The sequence below is a fragment of the Rana temporaria genome, chromosome 1 (assembly GCF_905171775.1).
Source record: "Rana temporaria chromosome 1, aRanTem1.1, whole genome shotgun sequence".
Lineage (NCBI taxonomy): Eukaryota > Metazoa > Chordata > Amphibia > Anura > Ranidae > Rana > Rana temporaria.
The window spans coordinates 581,329,816-581,353,984 of record NC_053489.1 but is presented as its reverse complement, the minus strand read 5'-3'; the positions used below and the strand labels follow the sequence as shown (position 1 = coordinate 581,353,984).

The 24,169-nt window shown below is 44.5% G+C and overlaps 1 protein-coding gene across 1 annotated transcript in view; it reads right to left on the bottom strand.

The window, feature by feature from the left end:
- Nucleotides 1–10,665, bottom strand: part of CORIN (corin, serine peptidase) — a 387,335-nt gene extending 376,670 nt beyond the window's left edge. Inside the window, exon 1 of the mRNA XM_040334981.1 lies at nt 10,486–10,665. Within this exon, the coding sequence (XP_040190915.1) occupies nt 10,486–10,650 (165 nt within the window). The 5' untranslated portion in view covers nt 10,651–10,665. The remainder of the gene's footprint in view (nt 1–10,485) is intronic.
- Nucleotides 10,666–24,169: the final 13,504 nt, after the last annotated feature.

Here is a 24,169-nt window from a genome sequence, read left to right as displayed (position 1 = left end):
CGGTAATTGACCGGCAACGGCGGTCTTTTACCATGTGATCGCGCCGTCCAATGACGGCGCGATCACAGGTAAACAAACCGGCGTCATTTGATGACGCCGGTTCCTCCCTCCTCTCGCTGTACCGATCGGTACAGTGTGAGAGGAGAGCGCGGATGGCAGCAGCAGTGTGGGATGGATCTGTGACTATTGCAGTCACAGATCCATCCATCCCTGCTCAGCCATCCCTGCATTAACCCCTGCAATACTCTGCCTTCCCTGTGCAATACTCTGCATTAACCCCCTGCAATACTCTGCCTTCCCTGTGCAATACTCTGCATTAACCCCTGCAATACTCTGCCTTCCCTGTGCAATACTCTGCATTAACCCCTGCAATACTCTGCCTTCCCTGCGCAATACTCTGCAATGCTCTGCCTTCCCTGCGCAATTACTCTGCAAAACACCCGCGCAATACTCTGCAAAACACCCGCGCAATACTCTGCAAAACACCCGCGCAATACTCTGCAAAACACCCGCGCAATACTCTGCAATACCCCCGCGCAATACTCTGCAATACCCCCGCGCAATACTCTGCAATACCCCCGCGCAATACTCTGCAATACCCCAGCGCAATACTCTGCAATACCCCCGCGCAATACTCTGCAATACCTCCGCGCAATACTCTGCAATACCCCCGCGCAATACTCTGCAGTACCCCCTGCCAGTACTCTGCAGTACCCCCTGCCAGTACTCTGCAGTACCCCTTGCGCAATACTCTGCAGTACCCCCGCACAATACTCTGCAGTACCCCCGCACAATACTCTGCAGTACCCCCGCACAATACTCTGCAATACCCCACGCACAATACTCTGCAATACCCCCCGCACAATACTCTGCAATACGCCCCACACAATACTCTGCAATACCCCCGCACCATACTCTGCAATACCCCCCACACAATACTCTGCAATACCCCCCACACAATACTCTGCAATACCCCCCCACACAATACTCTGCAATACCCCCGCACCAATACTCTGCAATACCCCCCACACAATACTCTGCAATACCCTCCACACAATACTCTGCAATACCCCCCACACAATACTCTGCAATACCCCCCACACAATACTCTGCAATACCCTCCACACAATACTCTGCAATACCCCCCACACAATACTCTGCAATACCCCCCACACAATACTCTGCAATACCCCTGCACACAATACTCTGCAATACCCCCCACACAATACTCTGCAATACCCCCCACACAATACTCTGCAATACCCCCGCACAATACTCTGCAATACCCCCGCACCAATACTCTGCAATACCCCCGCACCATACTCTGCAATACCCCCGCACCATACTCTGCAATACCCCCGCACCATACTCTGCAATACCCCCGCACCAATACTTTGCAATACCCAGAAAATACTCTGGGGAAAAAAATGTGTTTTAACCACTTCCCGCCCACGTCATATGAGGTCCTTGACTTTGTGCAGGGATATCTAAATGATGCCTGCAGCTACAGGCATCATTCAGATATCATTTTTTTCAGCCGGCGATTCTCTACACCATAAGAACAATCATGGCGGCTGTTCCGCCTCTTGATCGTTCTTACGGGAGGCAAAAAGGGACGTCCCCACTCCCTTCGCCCTCCGGTGCTTCTTCTGACTCACCGCTGCGATCGAAGCCAGGATCGTTTTTTTCTTGTTTTTTTTCAGGCTTCCCAGCCTAGAGGTGAGATGTGGGGTCTTATTGACCCCATATCTCACTGTAAAGAGGACCTGTCATGCTATATTCCTATTACAAGGGATGTTTACATTCCTTGTAATTGGAATAAAAGTGATCAAAACATTTATTTTTGGGGAAAAACGTGTCAAACTAAAATAAATTAAGTAAAATGAACAATAAAAATAAAAAAAAATATTTAAAGCGCCCCTGTTCCCGCGTGCTCGTATACAGAAGCGAATGTGTACGTAAGTCCCGCCCACATATGAAAACGGTGTTCAAACCACACATGTGGGGTATCGCTGCGAACGTTAGAGCGAGAGCAATCATTTTGGCCCCAGACCTCCTCTGTAACTAAAAACATGTAACCAGTAAAAACATTTAAAACGTCACCTATGGGGATTTTTAAGTAGCGAAGTTTGGCGCCATTCCACAAGCGTGTGCAATATTGAAGGGTGACATGTTGGGTATCTATTTACTCGGCGTAACTTCGTCTTTCATATTATGCAAAAACATTGGGCTAACTTTAATGGTTTTTTTTTTAAAAAGCACAAAACTGTTTTATTTCCCAAAAAAATGCGTTCGAAAAATTGCTGTGCAAATACCATGCGCGATAAAAAGTTGCAACGACCGCCATTGTATTCTCTAGGGTCTTTGCTAAAAAAGCATATATAATGTTTTGGGGTTCTATGTAATTTTCTAGCAAATAAATGATGATTTTTACATGTAGGAGAGGAATGTCAGAATTGGTCTGGGTGTTCCAGAACGCCTGATGGTGCTCCCTGCATGTCGGGCCTCTGTATGTGGCCACGCTGTGTAAAAGTCTCACACATGTGGTATCGCCATACTCGGGAGGAATAGCAGAATGTGTTTTGGGGTGTAATTTGTGGTATGCATATGCTGTGTGTGAGAAATAACCTGCTAATATGAAACTTTTGTGGGAAAAAAAAAAAAAAAAAAAAAAACCTTGATTTTGCAAAGAATTGTGGGAAAAAATGACAACTTCAAAAAACTCACCATGCCTCTTTCTAAATACCTTGGAATGTCTTCTTTCCAAAAAGGGGTCATTTAGGGGGTATTTGTACTTTTCTGGCATGTTAGGGTCTCAAGAAATGAGAGAGGCTGTCAGTACATCAGATGTGATCAAATTGATCAATTTTCAGTAATTGGTACCATAGCTTGTAGACCCTATAACTTTCACCCAGACTAAATAATATCCAAATTTTTTTTTTTTTTTTACCAAAGATATGTAGCAGTATACATTTTAGGCCAAATTTATGAAGAAAAATTCATTTTTTGCAAAATCTTATAATAGAAATGAAGAAAAATTCATTTTTTTACAAAATTTTCGTTCTTTTTTCATTTATAGCGAAAAAAATAAAAACCGCAGAGGTGATCAAATACCACCAAAAGAAAGCTCTATTTGTGGGAAAAAAAGGACAAAAATTTCATTTGGTTACAGTGTTGTATGACTGAGTTATTGTCATTCAAAATGTGAGAGCACCGAAAGCTGAAAATTGGTCTGGTTATTAAGTGGGTTTAAGTGCCCAGTTGTCAAGTGGTTAAAGTCCCAACCCTTTCTTTCAATTTTCAGGGATGGAGGCATGTGTTATCCACATGCCTCATTCAAAGTCCCAAACCCAGTTCCATGTTTAACACGTAGAGAGCGTCCTGCCGCACAGATGTAGTTCCCAGGAGGGGGTGAGCACGTTACTGACCACCGCAGTAAAGCCTCCCATCACGGTGGTCAGTAAAATCAGACAAGCAGTAAGTGAACAGAACAGAGAAGAAATAGAGCAACTTCTGAGCAAAAATTAACAATGAGGAAGTGAAAAGAGGAATGTCTGCAGGTAAAGGATGCTTATTATGAAAAAAAAATTTCCTTTACAACCCCTTTAACCCCCCTGACGGTAAACCCGAGCGCGACTCGGGGTTGGTTTTACATGTTAGGATCGGCAAACCCGAGTCACGCTCGGGCTGGATGGGCTTACCTTTCGCTGGATCCACAGGCTTGGTTTACTCACCTTGTCCCTGGATCCAGCGATGCCACCCGCTGTGTGAGCGAGCGGGACCTCCTCGCTCGATTCACAGTCCCCGTGTGACGCCGATCTCCGTTCCCTGCGACGTTACGACGCACGGGGACGGAGAACGGCGCCAAATTCAAAAAAGTAAACAAACACATTACATACAGTATACTGTAATCTTACAGATTACAGTACTGTATGTAAAAAATACACACCCCCCTTGTCCCTAGTGGTCTGCCCAGTGCCCTACATGTACTTTTATATAATAAAAAATGTCATTTCTGCCTGCAAACTGTAGATTGTCCAAAAGTGTCCCTTTATGTCAAAAATGGTTTTAGATCAGCTAGAAAACAGCGATAATAAATTATAATCACTTGCAGAATTGTGCGATAGCGATTTGTGGGGAAATTCGTCATAAAAAAAATAAAATAATGACAGCGACAATTCTGCAACTGCAAATTTCAGTGATTTTGAGTTGATTACATTATTGAATAATTTTTATTATAATTATATTATTATTTGTTATAATTATTTATAATTATTTATTATATTATAATTTATAATTTTGTTTTAAAAAAAAAAATCATACCCGGGATGCCTACAAGACTCTTGCTTGGTCAGATTTAAGTGAGTTATTTCTAAAAATTACAGGCCTACAATATAAAACGCCAAATTTCCTTGCAAAATAATTGTACCGCTTTTGGTACGTAATTCCAGACAGAATCATACCGCCAGGGAGGTTAACTCTAAGTAGCTTGGCAACGGCAAGAATATAAAATGAGCTCTGAATGTTGGAAGGTGCGGGATGATCCAATGTACAGATATGAATATACAGTATAATTTATCGGGAATGTGAACTACTGCTAGTCTATAGGAATTTGAAATATTACCATTCAGAAAATGATGCTTCCTTCCGTAGTATCTTATTCACCCAATAATGAATGCCTCCTACTCAACAGGATACATTGTATGTACATGCACTATTTAACCATATACATTCCCTGCTATAATAACCTGATCTGATGACATGTGTCAACCAAATCCCATCGATTGTTCCCATATGTCTCAATCAGCTGTTTCCCAGAGCCATGTGATTGGTGGAGATAATATTCACACAAAGTTGGGATTATTCATCACTCACACTCACTCCATTATTCCGATGTAAGAAGTACGGCTCCTTTCAAGTGCGGTCCCTGTACTCTCTAACACTCTACTACAGATTGCTGCCTCTTCCTCGGCTCTGGGCTGCCTTTACTGTTCATAAAGTCACATCTCTGTCTGGAGGTAATGGAATATAATGAGGGCATTTACCATCCCACTCCAGGCATTGTGATCTGTGATACATTTCTGCATCTGACTTTCTGAAACAAACATAGAATAACTGTAATCTACAATAATACATTTCTGTAACCACTTTACACAGTTCATCCCTTCTAGATCCCGAGTCTACAATAGAGCACAGAGCTTGGAACTGTATTTCTGGATATGCACATAGGATAGACACCGGACACAAATTACAGTCAGTGTGTCATCTAGCTTAGAGCACTGGCACACAGGAACTGGGTGTAACTCATGTAGATGTACCAGGAGACATTAACCGCTTGCCGACCAGCGCACGACGATATACGTCGACACAATGGCACGGGCAGGCAATTGGGCGTACCTGTAAGTCCCTTTAAATTTGCCGGCTAGCCTATGTTTTATGTACTACTTTTTTTAACGAATAAACTGCAACATTTATTGTGAAGTGCGAGTTTACGAGTCGAGGACACATTTAAAATTAACATGCATTAAACAAATAAATATAGCACAGATGTAACAACAAAATAATTTAATCTGTATGCTATACTAACAATAAAACACACCACACTGTGTGATAATGGTTCCCTCGCAGGGAATTTCTAAAACAAGTTGCAACAACTGGGGGCCTCTTCTGCACTATTAGCTAGATTCACATAGAGTTAGGCCGGCGTATCAGTAGATACGCCGACCTAACTCGGAATCTGCGCCGACCTAAGTTTAAGTGTATTCTCAAACTGAGATACACTTAAACCTATCTAAGATACGACGGCTTGCGCCGTCCTATCTTAGGGTGCAATAATTAGGCTGACCACTAGGTGGCGCTTCCATTGTGGTCGGCGTAGAATATGTAAATCACTAGATACGCCTATTCACGAACGTACGTCCGCCCGTCGCAGTAAAGATACGCCGTTTGCGTAAGAGATAGGCCGCCTAAAGATAAACATGCCCCCTAGGTGGCGTAGCCAATGTTAAGTATGGCCGTCGTTCCCGCGTCGAAATTTGAAAATGTTACGCTGTTTGCGTAAGTCGTCCGTAAATAGGGATTTACGTCATTTACGTCCACGTCAAAATCAATAGGACCGTGCAGCGTACTTAGCCGCAATGCACACTGGGATATGTAGGTGGACGGCGCATGCGCCGTTCCAAAAAAACGTCAATCACGTCAGGTCAACCCGAATTAGCATAAAACACGCCCCTCAGCCTATTTTGAATTAGGCGCGCTTACGCCCGCCGCATTTACACTACGCTGCCGTAACTTAGCAGGCAAGTACTTTGTGAATCAGGTACTTGCCTCGCTAACTTCCAGCGGCGTAGTGTAAACACGCTACACTACGCCGCCGCAAAGTTAGGGCGGGCTATGTGAATCTAGCCCTATATTTTTATCCAGGCTCCGATGTGTGCGGCCCCTGCTACCCCAAGGTGTCCGCACACATGTGTTGGTCTGTGCAGAAGAGTAAGGCTGGGAGTGCTGAGCATGCCGACCCAGGGCCCCTCTCCTCGGGCTGCCTGTATTGATTGTGCAAAGTGGGGCCCAGGCCCTGGGCCGCTCACTCCTCAGTGCCCATCGAATGCAGCCTGATTAGTGCCCATCAATGCAGCCTTGCCAGTGCCCATCAAATGCAGCCTGATCAGTGCCCATTATTGCAGCCTTACCAGTGCCCATAAAATTCAGTGTGATCAGTGCCCATCAATGCAGCCTGATCAGTGCCCATCAAATGCAGTCTGATCAGTGCCCAGTGATGCAGCCTTACCAGTGCCCATTAAATGCAGCTTGATCGGTGCCCATCAATGCAGCCTGATCAGTGCCCATCAATGCAGCCTTGCCAGTGCCCATCAATTCAGCCTTGCCAGTGCCCATCAAATGCGACCTGATCAGTGTCCATCAATGCAGCCTGATCAGTGCCCATCAAATGCAGCCTTACCAGTGACCATCAAAAGCAGATCAGTGTGCAGCAATGCAGCCCTGATCTGTCTCTAACAAAGAAGCCTGGCATGTGTCTGAATCTGGGATTTAAATATCCCAGCGCGACCCGTCCTCCCCTCCCTCGGTCCGCCTCCTCCTCCTCCAGTGGCCGCTGTAACAAAGTCCCGGCTCCTATAATTCACATCACACTGATTCAATTTGTGATTGGATCAGTGTTCACCCATCACTAGAGCCGGGACTTTGTTACAGCGGGCGCTGTAGGAGGAGGAATAGGTGGACCGAGGGAGGGGAGGATGGGTGCGCCTTGATAACAATGGGAACGGCGTTCCTGTTGTAGAAAAAGTACAGGAACATCGTTCCCATGCATTCCCGCAGGACTCGAGCTATAAAAATGGCAATGGTCCCAAAAATGGAATAGAAGAGGACCCAGCACTGTATTATAGGATTTTTTTTTTTTTTGTATAATTCTCCTTTTTGGGCAGGGTGTGTCCTATGGCCACATACTTTTGCTAATAGGTGTCCCTCCTTTCAATCTCCAAAGGATGGGAGGTATGTAGCTGTGACTTGGCTCCGGTGCCCCCATAGCAAGCTGCTTACTGTGGGGGGTACTCAATTAGAGAGAGGGGCCAGGATCATAGAAGAGGGACCCGAGAAGAGGAGGATCTGGGCTGCTCTGTGCAAATCCACTGCAAAGAGCATGTTTATTATTTTTAACTAAAAAAAAAAGCCAAAAATTCGGGCTGAAATCCATCCTTAAATGGTGAATGAAGACGCTCCAGACCCCTGCTATTAGCTGCTACGTGTTCCAGTCTGAACCCAGCCTTAATGCCTCCCTCTCTATTCCTGTTCTGATGTCAACCCAAAATTTGGGATTGTACTATAGAAGAGGACCCAGTACTATACTATAGGAGAGGACCCAGCACTGTATTATACGAATGGACTGTACCCAGTACTATAGTAGAAGACCCAGTACTGTCTTATAGGAGAGGACCCAGCAATGTTCTATAGAAGAGGACCCAGTACTGTACTATAGGAGAGTACCCAGCACTGTATTATAGGAGAGGACCCAACACTGTACATAAGGAGAGGACCCAGCACTGTATTATAGGAGAGTACCCAGCACTGTACTATAGGAGAGGACCCAGTACTGTACTATAGGAGAGTACCCAGCACTGTACTTTAGGAGAGGACCCAGCACTGTATTATAGGAATGGAGTGTGCCCTGTACTATAGTAGAAGATCCAGTACTGTACTATAGGAAATGAACTAGCAATGTTCTATAGAACAGGACCCAGTACTGTACTATAGAAGAGGACCCAGCACTGTACTTTAGGAGAGGACCCAGCACTGTATTATAGGAGAGGACCCAGCACTGTATTATAGGAGAGGACCCAGCACTGTATTATAGGAATGGAGTGTACCCTGTACTATAGTAGAAGACCCAGTACTGTACTATAGGAGAGGAGCTAGCAATGTTCTATAGAACAGAACCCAGTACTGTACTATAGAAGAGGACCCAGCACTGTATTATAGGAATGGAGTGTGCCCTGTACTATAGTAGAAGACCCGGTACTGTCTTATAGGAGAGGACCCAGCAATGTTCTATAGAAGAGGACCCAGCACTGTATTATAGGAGAGGACCCAGCACTGTATTATAGGAGAGGACCCAGCACTGTATTATAGGAGAGGACCCAGCAATGTTCTATAGAAGAGGACCCAGTACTGTACTATAGGAGAGGACCCAGCACTGTACTTTAGGAGAGGACCCAGCACTGTATTATAGGAATGGAGTGTACCCTGTACTATAGTAGAAGATCCAGTACTGTACTATAGGAGAGGACCTAGCAATGTTCTATAGAACAGGACCCAGTACTGTACTATAGAAGAGGACCCAGCACTGTATTATTGGAATGGAGTGTGACCTGTAATATAGTATAAGATCCAGTACTGTACTATAAAAAAAGATCCATCAATTTACTATAGGAGAAGACCAATCATTATACTACAGGAGAAGATCCATCAATTTACTACTGTATAGGAGAAGACTGATCTTTATACTATAGGAAGAGATCCATCAATATACTATAGGAGAAGACCGATCAATATACTATAGGAGAAGACCGATCAATATACTATAGGAGAAGATCCATCAATATACTATAGGAGAAGATCCATCATTATACTATAGGATAAGACCAATCAATATACTATAGGAGAAGATCGATCATTATACTATAGGAGAAGATCCATCAATATAGTATAGGAGAAGATCCATCAATATACTATAGGAGAAGATCCATCATTATACTATAGGAGAAGATCCATCAATATACTATAGGAGAAGATCCATCAATATACTATAGGAGAAGATCCATCAATATACTATAGGAGAAGATGCATCAATATACTATAGGAGAAGACCAATCAATATACTATAGGAGAAGATCCATCAATAAACTATAGGAACAGATCCATCAATATAGTATAGGAGAAGATCCATCATTATACTTTAGGAGAAGACCAATAAATATACTATAGAAGAAGATCCATCAATATACTATAGGAGAAGACCCAGCATGATACTATAGGAAAGGACTTAGCACTGTACTATAGGAGAAGATCCATCAATATACTATAGGACCCATCACTGTACTATAGAAGAGGACCCATATATACACTATACTATACATTCTACTATATACACTACACAGTATACTATACTATATACACTATACTATACATATGCTATACACTATACTATACATATACTATACAGTATATGCACTATACACTACACTTAACTATACACTATACTATATACACCATATACATATACACTATATTATATATACACCATATATACACTATATTATATATACACTATATTATATACACCATATATACATTATATTATATATACACACCATATATACACTATATTATATATACACTATATTATATATACACCATATATATATTATATACACCATATATACTCTATATTAATACACCATATATACACTATTTTATATACACCATATATACTCTATATTATATATACACTATATTATATACACTTTATAAACGATATACATTATAGGAGAGGAGCAGCCACTATACAGAGTAATAAAGCTGGCACAGTATTAGAAGAGAGGAGATAACACTCCGCTATATTAGTGGATCTTGCGACGTTCTATATATCGCTCTGTATTTATTCATTTAACATACTGTATTATATTATATCTCCGTGTATTATATTATATCTCCGTGTATTATATCTCCGTGTATTATATTATATCTCCGTGTATTATATCTCTGTGTATTATATTATATCTCCGTGTATTATATCTCTGTGTATTATATTATATTATATCTCCGTGTATTATATCTCCGTGTATTATATCTCCGTGTATTATATTATATCTCCGTGTATTATATTATATCTCCGTGTATTAAATCTCCGTGTACGATATCGTTCTGCACTACATGGCTCGGTAAATGAGTGAGGTCGCCGGTCGGTCTTACCCTGTCGGTGGCGGTGACGGGCCGGTAGGTCTCCTCTCCCGGAATGGTGGTGAACTGTTGTAATGATAACATACTCAGCGGGCTCCCATCCCCGGTGTACGGCTCCCAGCTCGGCGCTGTGTACACTGTCCGTCCACGTGCCGGGATGAAGGCTCCGAGCATCATCCTGCCCTCCACACCCCGGACCGCCTCCCATCCACACCACACACCCTTCACGTGCCGGGAGGTGTCCCTCCTACCGATCCCCGAGACACCTACCTGTGCGTGTCCCAGATTGGGGTGTCCACACATATGGCAGGGGTCAGAGATGGGAAGAGACCTGATTGGATGGAGGACCCCGATGTGCTTCGTCTATATGGGAATATCACCATGATCCGATCTCATCATTCTCCGATCTCCGATCATTAGGAATCGATGGAAGATTCCAATAGACCGTCCGATTGTCACATAATTAGTTCCGGTCGCAACAGATGATTTTCATGTCACCATAAAACGGATCAGAGGAACATTTGGGATTTTTTATCATTAATAAGAAATTGTTCCAGAAATAATAAGAATGAAATGGACGTGAAAAAACGATCAGAAAATGTAATTTTCCTGCACAAATCGCTTGGAATTTTCTCTTTTCATTCCGGAGATTGTTCATTCTTGTACTGGTCTATGGGCTGATTTTTTCAGCAGAACAAGCTGTCCTCCAGATGTATGAGTTACAGGGATAAGACAAACCATTCAACACTGGCAGGGGTCCTTACAATGATCAGCTTTCATTTTTTTATGTAAAACCTTTATCCCCAAATAAATGTTTTCTGTAACTGATTATAATGTGTAAGATGGAGTTCGGCTTCATTGTATTAGTGTATTTAAATCTGCTAATACTTCTAACACTCTGCTCCCCCCACACTGACAATACTGCCATTCAAATATCCCCCCTGTGCTCCTTCATCCAGAGTTTTACTGGGCAGATCACCTGATGAAAACACCGGATTCACACATATTCCCATTGGGTGCAATTTTGTAGCCCTTTATTTGAATGGCACCAGAACACAGGAAAAGTAGTGCATACATGACTGTTACACACACACCAAATCACATGGTACTGCAGCACAATGCGATTTGGTTCCCGCACGCAATCTATATTTGGGGTGCCATTAACATTACATTGGTCATGCAGATCGCAAAGGCTCTCAAATAAGAAAACAAATGCAGCCACCCCATCTCATGATAGGTAAGCTGCAATATATTACATTTTGGGGTTAATACCGCTTTACTTTTAGTATAGAGTGCAATCTATATACTGTATATACTCGAGTATAAGCCGAGATTTTAAGCAAATTTCTTTGTGCTAAAAATGCCCCCCTCGGCTTATTCTCGAGTCACCTTTTTGCGCCTAATCTCCCGGACTCTGAGGACACATATAGCCCCACTCTTCCTTTACAAGTGTGCAAAGTTTGTTGTCCGGGGGACCTACAGCCGGGGAGCACCGATTTTTCAAAGTCGGGCACCCCTTCCATAGACTCCCATGTTAAACGGTAATTTCTCCAGTAAATTTGGGGACCCGGTAGCGGCCGGCCGAAACATGGTACACATGTAGCACTCAAAGTCGGGCACCCCTTCCATATACTCTAATGTTAAACGTAAGTCTAGTCATGGACACATTGAGGCATGGGCACAGTGAGGCATGGACTCAGTGAGGCATGGACACAGTGAGGCATGGACTCAGTGAGGCATGGACTCAGTGAGGCATGGACACAGTGAGGCATGGGCACAGTGAGGCATGGTCACAGTGAGGCACAGTGAGGTATGGGCACTGTGAGGTATGGACTCAGTGAGGCATGGACACAGTGAGGCATGGACTCAGTGAGGCATGGACACAGTGAGGCATGGGCACAGTGAGGCATGGGCACAGTGAGGCACAGTGAGGTATGGGCACTGTGAGGTATGGACTCAGTGAGGCATGGACACAGTGAGGCATGGACTCAGTGATGCATGGACACAGTGAGGCATGGGCACAGTGAGGCATGGGCACAGTGAGGCACAGTGAGGTATGGGCACTGTGAGGTATGGGCACAGTGAGGCATGGGCACAGTGAGGCATGGGCACAGTGAGGCATGGGCACAGTGAGGCATTTACACAGTGAGGCATGGGCACAGTGAGGCATGGACACAGTGAGGCATGGACACAGTGAGGCAAGGGCACAGTGAGGCATGGGCACAGTGAGGCATTGGCACAGTGAGGCATGGACACAGTGAGGCATGGACACAGTGAAGCATGGACACAGTGAGGCATGGACACAGTGAGGCAAGGGCACAGTGAGGCATGGGCACAGTGAGGCATTGGCACAGTGAGGCATGGACACAGTGAGGCATGGGCACAGTCAGGCATGGGCACAGTGAGGCAGGGACACAGTCAGGCATGGGCACAGTGAGGCATGGGCACAGTGAGGCATGGGCACAGTGAGGCATGGACACAGTGAGGCATGGGCACAGTGAGGCATGGGCACAGTGAGGCATGGGCACAGTGGGGCATGGGCACAGTGGGGCATGGGCACAGTGAGGCATGGGCACAGTCAGGCATGGGCACAGTGAGGCATGGGCACAGTGAGGCATGGACACAGTGAGGCATGGGCACAGTGAGGCATGGGCACAGTGAGGCATGAACACAGTGAGGCATGAACACAGTGAGGCATGCACATGGACACAGTGAGGCAAAGTGAGGCACAGTGATGCATGCAGATGGACACCCTAGGCTTATACTCGAGTCAATACGTTTTCCCATTTTTTTTGTGGTAAAATTAGGTGCATCGGCTTATATTCGGGTCAGCTTATACTTAACCACTTCCCGCCCGGCCTATAGCCGATTTACGTCCGGGAAGTGGTTATGAAATCCTGACAGGACGTTCCACAACGTCCTGCAGGATTTCATGCCGCGCGCGCCCGTGCAGTCTGTCTGACACCCTGCATCTCCGATCTCGGTAAAGAGCCTCCGGCGGAGACTCTTTACCACGTGATCAGCCGTGTCCAATGACGGCTGATCACGATGTAAACAGGAAGAGCCCTTGATGGCTCTTCCTCACTCGCGTCTGACAGACGCGAGTAGAGGAGAGCCGATCTGCGGCTCTCCTGACAGGGGGGGGTTCGCGCTGATTGTTTATCAGCGCAGCCCCCCCTCGGATCGCCACACTGGACCACCAGGGATGCCCACCCTGGACCACCAGGGTGGGCAAAAAAAAAAAAAAAAAAGCCTGCAAAAAAAAAAAAAAAGACGTTTAAAAAAAAAAAAAAAAGATGCCAATCAGTGCCCACAAATGGGCACTGACTGGCAACCTGGCAAAATCAGTGCTGCCCCACAGTGTCCATCAGTGCCACCCCAGTGTCCATCAGTGCCACCCCACAGTGTCCATCAGTGCCACCCCACAGTGCCCATCCATGCCCAGTGCCCACCTATCAGTGCCCATCTGTGCCACCCATAAGTATCCATCAGTGCCACCCATAAGTGCCGCCCAAGAGTGCCCATCTGTGCCGCCTATAAGTGCCCAGTGCCGCCCATGAGTGCCCATCAGTGCCGCCTATGTGTGCCCATCAGTGCCGCCTATGTGTGCCCATCAGTGCCGCATATGTGTGCCCATCAGTGCCACCTATGTGTGCCCATCAGTGCCGCCTATGAGTGCCCATCAGTGTCGCATACCAGCGCCGCCAATCAGTGCCACCTCATCTGTGCCCATCAGTACTACCTCATCGATGTCCATCAGTGCCATCTCATCGGTGCCCATTAGTGCCGCCATATCAGTGCCCGTAATTGAAAGAGAAAACTTATTTACAAAAAAATTAACAGAAAAAAATAAAAACGTATTTTTTTTTCCAAATTTTCAGCCTTTTTTTAGTTGTTGCGCAAAAAAAAAAAATCGCAGAGGTGATCAAATACCACCAAAAGAAAGCTCTATTTGTGGGGAAAAAAGGACGCCAATTTTGTTTGGGTACAGTGTAGCATGACCACGCAATTGCCATTCAAAGAGCGACAGTGCTGAAAGCTGAAAATTGGCTTGGGCGGGAAGCTGCGTAAGTGCCTGGTATGGAAGTGGTTAAGTATATACGGTAAACCATGGAAAAATATAAGCAACATTAGAAACCAACAAACAGAATTTAGAGCAGTGGACGATGTCAGTAGGGCAGAGATTGGTGTCAGTAGTTTATTTTAAAATAGTAAATTATACGCTGCGCTTTGAAATATTACACAATAAATGCGCGCTGAAGATTAAAACAAACACGTGTAGTGTTAATGTGACATAGATGTGATATGACCAAAATAAAAACAATAAATATGTAAATGAAAACATTAATAATAAAGTGCTTATGTGCGTCCAAGCCCTTTGTAACACAGATATAAGTGTCCGATGGTATATAGGGAACAGCACTAGTCCCACTTTAAATAGCAAAAATGTATTGTGCAAAAACAAGTCTTTTTATAAAACAACGCTGTGACAGTCCTGGTGAAAAAAGTGCATATGCGTGGCATCCAGCACTGCTGACATGCTTATAAATCCATGCGTCTGAAAATGATTGACAGGTGTTGCAGATCATGCATTGGTGCTCTTATTCCAGTGACCCCCTAGGTATTAAATGCTCACCTTGGAGCGTGCGACTTAGCGATTATGCTCAGTCAGTACACGTTTGTGATCCACCCATCGGTTCTATAATGGTAACAGGATCCTGGGCTTCCCACGCAGTATCTCGGGAATGATGGGGAATAAAAAGCCTTGATAGTGTGACAGTGGCGGCTGGTCCTCAACATTTTTTGGGGGGGGGGGGGCGCAAAAAAGAAAATTGCAGCCTCACTGTGCCCATCAAATGCAGCCACTGTGCCATCAATTGTCACCACTGTTCCATGCCATCAAACGCAGCCACTGTGCCATGCCATCAAACACAGCCACTGTGGCATCAATTATCACCAATGTGCCATGCCATAAAACGCAGCCACTGTGCCATCGATTGTCACCACTGTGCCATGCCATCAAACGCAGCCACTGTGCCATCAATTGTCACCACTGTGCCATACCATCAAACACAGCCACTGTGCCATCAATTGTCACCACTGTGCCATGCCATCAAACGCAGCCACTGTGCCATCAATTATCACCACTGTGCCATGCCATCAAATGCAGTCACTATGCCATCAATTCGTACCACTGTGCCATGCCATCAAACGCAGTCACTGTGCCATGCCATCAAACGCAGTCACTGTGCCATGCCATCAAACACAGCCACTGTGCCATGCCATCAAACGCAGTCACTGTGCCATGCTATCAAACACAGCCACTGTGCCATCAATTGTCACCACTGTGCCATGCCATCAAACGCAGCCACTGTGCCATCAATTGTCACCACTGTGCCATGCCATCAAACGCAGCCACTGTGCCATGCCATCAAACGCACCCACTCTGGCATCAATTGTCACCACTGTGCCATGCCATCAAAGGCAGCCACTGTGCCATCAATTGTCACCACTATGCCATCAAACGCAGCCACTGTGCCATCAATTGTCACCACTGTGCCATGCCATCAAACGCAGCCACTGTGCCATCAATTGTCACCAATGTGCCATGCCATCAAACGCAGCCACTGTGCCATCAATTATCACCACTGTGCCATGCCATCAAATGCAGTCACTATGCCATCAATTTGCACCACTGTGCCATGCCATCAAACGTAGCCACTGTGCCATGCCATCAAACACAGTCACTGTGCCATGCCATCAAACACAGCCACTGTGCCATCAATTGTCACCACTGTGCCATGCCATCAAACACAGCCACTGTGCCCCTCAATTGTCGCCACTGTGCCAATTGTCACCACTCTGCCCTTTAATTGTCGCCACTGTGCCCATTGTTGCCACTGTGCATGTCACTGTGCCCTTTAATTGTTGCCACTGTGCCCATTGTCACCACTGTGCATGTCACTGTGCCCTTTAATTGATGCCACTGTGCCCTTTGTCGCCACTGTGCCGTTTGTCACCACTGTACCCATTGATGCCACTGTGCCCTTTGTGGCCTCTGTGCCCATTGTCGCTGCTGTGCCCTGTAAAATGCACTTACCTTTCTGCTTCCACGTCCCTCGATGTCCTCTCCCGCCCTCGATGACGCTTCAGCCAATCAGGTTACCGATAACCAGAATCGGTGAACCTGATTGGCTGAGACGGCCGTCAGTCATATCCAAGGGACGCAGCCCCCGTACGTTCCGAGGATAAGACATCCGGGAGCCGAGGGGCTGTACTCGGAAAGCCTATCAGAGCCGCTGGCTCTTATAGGCACTTCCGCACAGCCAACCAGCTGCCGTTATTCAGGTATCTGGCGCCCTATGTCCGGCTATCTGAATAGACCAGCGGCAGCTGGCCACAATAACATACATTCATGCAATGCATGATTATATGTTATTTGCGAGAGCCAGAGGGGGCGGCGCTGCAGAACGACATTCTAAATGTCTTAAAGGGCCCGTTTTTTTTTATGACTACAGGAGGGGGGGCGCTCGGGCGCCCCCTATGGACGGGCCGCTACTGTAGTGTGATATCGCTTTAAATGTTTTATTAAACAAATAAGAACAACCCCCCCAGTGGGGTACTCACATGTACCAGGTGCAAGTGCACCACTCTGTGTATGGCATGAAATATTACAGCGGCTGTTTTTTCAATGGTGTATGTTTCCTCCTAAGCAGGTAGACTGGCTGTCGTGTCATCCTGGCACCCTGCACCTAAATCATCTTATATTATATCATTCACATTCAACACACTCCCCTACCCTCAAAAACAATAGAAAAGTTAGGTGTACACCAGTTAGGACTTTTATCCCTGATTAAAAATGCTGCTGGTAAATTTTACACTGCTGTATCCTCTGCAGTATTTTAATTCTTGTAGTAAAGCCCCAGGCTGTGCTTTTTGTTCTGGGCCTTGTCTTGCATCACTTGTGGTCACTTAATTTATGTAGTAAAAACCTTCCTGCACTATTTTTCTATAGGAAAAGGACAGCCACAGTGAACTACTGGCCATATTCTCGTATCTGCCATCAAAGTGACCTCACTTTTCTCTACTGCTGTTTAGCAGTACAGCAAGGTCATTTCCCTACCCACAGCCTTTGATTGAACCATAAAGGAGAAGCAGGTACGTCTTCCCACTCCTTTTCCAATATGTACACCAAATTATTTTGTTTTGTTTACAGTTTTATGTTTGTTTGCTTTTTATGTGTCTGACTATAAGGTTCGGTTCACACTGCTGCGACTTTGGATCCGATTTGTGAGACCCCAAGTCACATGACATGTGAAATCCCATGTTAGTCAAAGAGAGTTGTCCTAATTAGCACTACTGAAGTCGTTCCGACTTTAGAAGAGATTCCTATACTACTTCAAGGCGACTTCTGACTTGTACCCATAGGCCCGGATTCAGATACAATGGTGTATCTATCGGCGGGCGTAACGTATCTCAGATACGTTACGCCGCCATAACTTAGGGCGCAAGTTCCGTATTCATAAAGAACTTGCGCCCTAAGTTACGGTGGCTTAGCGTATGTGGTCCGGCGTAAGCACGCCTAATTCAAATGTGGATGATGTGGGCGTGTTTTATTTAAATTAATTGTGACCCCGCGTATTTGACGTTTTTTACGAACGGCGCATGCGCCGTTCGTAAAAGAATCGCAGTGCGCATGCTCGAAATTACGCCGCAAATCGTTAATGCTTTAGATGTGAAAGTAACTTACGTACAGCCCAATTCGCGAACGACTTACGCAAACAACGTAATTGACGGAAAATTTGACGCTGGCCCGACGTCCATACTTAACATAGGATACCCCTCATATAGCAGGGGTAACTTTACGCCGGAAAAAGCCTAACATAAACGACGTAAAAAAATGCGCCTGGCGGACGTACGTTTCTGAATCGGCGTATCTACCTAATTTGCATATTCCTTGCGTAAATCTACGGAAGCACCACCTAGCGGCCAGCGTAAATATGCAGCCTAAGATACGACGGTGTAAGACACTTACGCCAGTCAGATCTTAGGGAAATCTATGCGTAACTGATTCTATGAATCAGTCGCATAGATACGACCCCGCAACTCAGAGTTACGACGGCGTATCCGGAGATACGCCGTCTTAACTGCTATCTGAATCCGGGCCAGTGACTTTAATTGAAGTTGTCTCCTAGTCAGATCCTCGTCTATACTGATGTGATTTGGATCCCACATTACAGGAAGAATACTCAAGCATTCCTGAAATTCGCTTCTAAAGTCGCCTCAAAGTAGTACTCAAGTCGCCTTGCAAAGTCGCAACATAAGTCGCGCGACTTTCAGGTCGCAGTAGTGTGAACCAAGCCTTACTGTATGATTTCTTTGCTATTTCTTTTTTATGTCTAGACAGAGCCAGCACTGACAGCACGCTCGGCCCCCTCTCTCCTTGCATGGACAGGAGAGGGGAGAGCTAGATCTACTCCTTCTGCCCCTGTCCTCATGTGTGTGCCCGCAGACCCTCCCACACCCGGATTGGAGTGTGGGCAGGGAAGCCGGGGATGAATGGGCGGGGAAGCCCAACAGCCGGAAACAGCATGGAGAATGAACATGGAGGATATGCAGACTGCATGAGCCTCCTTTCTCCTTGGGGTGAGTGAGCTCACATCCACCCATTCACCTCCTCCCTTTTCTCTCCTGCCTCTGAATTAGTACAATAATGTAAGGGGACATCAGATTTAAAAGGTGCCCTGCAGACTGATGTAAAGGGGGCTTTGGTGAGAGGAGATTCTCTTACATCAGAGTTCCCTTTTACATCAGAGTCCACAGCATTCCCCCTTACATCAGAGCACCCTCTTAAATCAGAATTGCCAGAACACCACTTCCATAAGAGTTCCACTTTACATTAGAGTCCACAGAGCTCCCCCTTACAGTGAAATTCTGCAAACACTGATGTAAGTGGGCTCTGTGGACTCTGATGTAAGGGGGGCTCTGCAGACTCTGATGTAAAGGGGGGCTCTGTGGACTCTGATGCAAGGGGGGCTGTGCTGTAAGGGAGGGCTCTGCAGACTGTGATGTAAAGGAGGGCTCTGCCAACTCTGATGGAAGGGGGGTTTCTGCCGACTCTGATGGAAGGGGGGCTCTGCAGACTTTGATGAAAGGGGGCTCTGCCGCCTCTGAGGTAAGGGGGACTGTGATGTAAGGGGAGCTCTGCGGACTGTGATGTAAGGAGGCCTCTGTAGACACTGATGTAAGGGGGGCTCTGTGGACTGTGATGGAAGGGGGGCTCTGCAGACTGTGATGTAAGGAGGACTTTTTGAACTCTAATGTAAGGGGCCTCTGTGAACTGTGATGTAAAGAGAGCTCTGCAGACTGTGATGTAAGGGTCGCTGGGAACTGTGATGTAAGGAGGGCTCTGTTGAATCTGATGTAAGGGGGCTCTGCGAACTGTAATGTAAGGCGGGCTGTGATAGTTACATAATTACATAGTTACATAGTTAGTCAGATTGAAAAAAGACACAAGTCCATCCAGTTCAACCACAAAAAATAAACAAACAAAATAAAAAACACAGTACAATCCCATACACCCAACTTCATACCCACAGTTGATCCAGAGGAAGGCAAAAAAAAACAGCAGAGCATGATCCAATTTGCTACAGCAGGGGAAAAAAATCCTTCCTGATCCCCCGAGAGGCAATCGGATTTACCCTGGATCAACTGTACCTACAAATCTTAGTATTCAGTTATTTTATGTACATTTAGGAAAGAATCCAGGCCTTTCTTAAAGCAATCTACTGAGCTGGCCAGAACCACCTCTGGAGGGAGTCTGTTCCACATTTTCACAGCTCTTACTGTGAAGAAACCTTTCCGTATTTGGAGGTGAAATCTCATTTCCTCTAGACGTAAAGAGTGCCCCCTTGTCCTCAGTGTTGACCGTAAAGTGAATAACTCAACTCAAAGTCCACTGTATGGACCTCTTATATATTTGTACATGTTGATCATATCCCCCTTATTCTCCTCTTCTCAAGAGTGAATAAATTCAGTTCCTCTAATCTTTCCTCATAGCTGAGCTCCTCCATGCCTCTTATCAGTTTGGTTGCCCTTCTCTGCACTTTCTCCAGTTCTCCGATATCCATTTTGAGAACTGGGGCCCAAAACTGAACTGCATATTCCAGATGAGGTCTTACTAATGATTTGTACAGGGGCAAAATGATATCTCTGTCTTTGGAGTCCATACCTCTCTTAATACAAGAAAGGACTTTGCTCGCTTTGGAAACCGCAGCTTGGCATTGCAAGTTATTATTGAGCTTATGATCTACCAAGACCCCCAGATCCTTCTCCACTACAGATCCCCCCAGTTGTACTCCCCCTAGCATGTATGATGCATGCATATTCTTAGTCCCTAAGTGCATAACTTTACATTTATCAACATTAAACCTCATCTGCCACTCAGTCGCCCAATTAGACAGAGCATTGAGGTCGGCTTGTAAATTGGCGACATCCTGCAAGGACGTTATTCCACTGCATAGCTTGGTGTCATCTGCAAGGAGGGCTCTGCAGACTCTGAAGTAAGGGGCTCTAGGGACTCTAAAGTAAGAAGGGCTCTGCAGCAGAGGCTGATTGGCTCAGAGAACTGCCCCTCCATCTCCCAGTTTGAGTGTTGCTGTGTTGGGATTTTCTCAGGGTGATAAAGGGACAAGGCCTCCTGTTCTGGTCAGTGACTGGTGATGGCTCTATACAACAAGTACTGACATCAAATGTTTAAAAGTCATAAGAATCCCATAATAAGATCATTTCCCATTAACACCTAAGGCTCCATGCACACTGGACTTAAAAAACGTTGATTCTACAGGCTTTGATGTTTTTTTCTTCTGCCTCTAGAAGCACTTCTATTGTGCTCTATGTGTCTTTGCACATTATTGACTGCTACAGGCGTTTTCTGTCAGGGACGTTCAGAGGCAGGAAAAAAAACCCTTCTCTATCGCGTTTCCTGGAGGAGTTTAGGAGCTGTAAAAACGTCAGTCTCTCCTAAACTCCTCTTATCTCTTCTGAACGTCAAGTGCCAACGTTTTTTTAGGTGTGTTGTGGGAGTAAAAACTTTTGCAGAGGGGAGTGTAGTGCAAAAAACGCCTATAAACGAAACTCTCATAGACTCGCCTAAACTTTGTACAATATGCTTTCATTTTGCGTCTTTTATGCCACATTTTTCAAGCTAAAAATGTTGAAGTTTTTTCTGCTCCTAGTGTGCATGGAGCCTTATGGTTGCAAAAGATGTAACTAGATTTTTTAACATTTTCCATACTGAGGTATATTTATTCTTTTTGGATATAATTGTGATTTGATTTTCTTCATCTCAATTATATTTGTGAATGTATGTTTTCACTATAATATGATTACTTTGTATCTTGTTCCTTGATTTGATTCAATATATATACACACTTGACATATACTGGATGTGTATATATAAGTACACTGGACAGTAAAGTACAGAAGTTTATTAAATCAACAATAAGGAGATTTGGATAAAAAGGCAAAGATACAGATCGTTAAAAAACTAAAAATTTTAATCAAAACAATAAAGTATGGGTCTACAATGAAATAAGTCCTTATCCAACAATAAAATACCATCTAAAATATTACTTTTATGTACTCTACTTGTGACATAGGAGGCTCAGGATTTTCCAAATCCCCATTTGCTTGAGCAAGAACTTTATGTGCACTGCAGGGACGTGCGCTGAGGTCACGTGGCTGGCGAGTCACTGGATTATATCAGAGCCAGATACACACAGGTTACATATATACGCCGCGATTGTTAGAGCGAGAGCAATAATTCTAGCACTAGACCTCCTCTGTAACTCTAAACATGTAACCTGTGAAAAATTGTAAAGCGTTGCCTATGGAGATTTTTAAGTACTGAAGTTTGGTGCCATTCCATAAGTGTGCGCAATTTTAAAGTGTGACATGATAGGTATCTATTTATTTACTTAGCGTAACATCATCTTTCACATTATACAAAAATTCTTTAGCTAACTTTAGTGTTTTTTTATTTTATATTTGTATGCATGAACCAATTTCTTTTAAAAAAAAAAATGTGTTTAAAAAAAATCGCTGCGCAAATATCATGTAACGTAAAGAGTTGCAACAACCACCATTTTATTTCCTAGGGTGTCTGCTAAAAAATCTATAAAATGTTTGAGTAATTTTCTAGCAAAACAATTATGATTTTTACATGTAGGAGAGAAGTGTCAGAATTGGCCTGGGTGGCATGTGGTTAATTACCATAAGTAAGTAATATATAAATAATTATTATATATTATGTTTGACCACTTAAGGACCGCCTCCTGCACATATACGTCAGCAGAATGGCACGGCTGGGCACAAGCACGTACAGGTACGTCCTCTTTAAGTGCCCAGCCGTGGGTCGCGGGTGCGCGCCCGCGACCCGGTCCGAAGCTCCGTGACCATGACCGCGGGACCTGCGGACCCGATGGAGTCCTGCGATCGGTCCCCGGAGCTGAAGAACAGGGAGAGCTATGTGTAAACACAGCTTCCCCATTCTTCACTGTGGCGCCGTCATTGATCATGTGTTCCCTTTTATAGGGAATCACAATCAATCATGTCACACCTACAGCCACACCCCCCTACATTTAGAAACACAAATGAGGTCACACTTAACCCCTTCAGCGCCCCCTTGTGGTTAACTCTCAAACTTCAATTGTCATTTTCACAGTAAACAATGCATTTTTAATGCATTTTTTGCTGTGAAAATGACAATGGTCCCAAAAATGTGTCAAAATTGTCCAAAGTGTCCACCATAATGATCACCGCCATTAGTAGTAAAAAAAATTTTTTTATAAAAATGCAATAAAACTATCCCCTATTTTGTAAACGCTATACATTTTGCGCAAACCAATCGATAAACGCTTATTGCGATTTTTTTTACCAAAAATAGGTAGAAGAATACATATCGGCCTAAACTGAGGGAAAAACTTTTTTTTTATATATTTTTGGGGGATATTTATTATAGCAAAAAGTAAAACATATTGCATTTTTTTCAAAATTGTCGCTCTTTTTGTTTATAGCGCAAAAAATAAAAACCGCAGAGGTGATCAAATACCACCAAAAGAAAGCTCTATTTGTGGGGAAAAAAGGACGCCAATTTTGTTTGGGTGCCACGTCACACGACCGCGCAATTGTCAGTTAAAGCGACGCAGTGCCGAAATCACAAAAACTGCCCAGGTCCTTTAGCTGCCTAAAGGTCCGGGTCTTAAGTGGTTAAGGTAATTTACAAAATTTTCAAAAACTGTACTCAAGCAGGTGGCTTAACGGACAAATTACTGAAGTTTGAAGTTATAACTTCCAACCAGTAATTTCACAGTAAATAGATAAATAATAAATTATTATGTTATAACATATAGCATATAAATATATGATTTAGCTTGAATAGCTAAGCTTAAAGCTTAGCTTGAACAGTACCTTTTCATCAGCAGATTCTAATTCTCCCTCTTAACTGTGTGAGAAAAACATGGGATTGTGGGTAAATCTTGCACCCATAAACACATGTCTTTTCCTTCTAGTTAAAAGGGCTGGGCTGGAAGGGAGCATTTGTCTTTTAGACACATGCCTCTTCTATGACCCTGCAGTGAGAGACGTGCCTCAACTGCAGCATTTTTATTGGACAGCTTGGGCCAATGCTACTTTA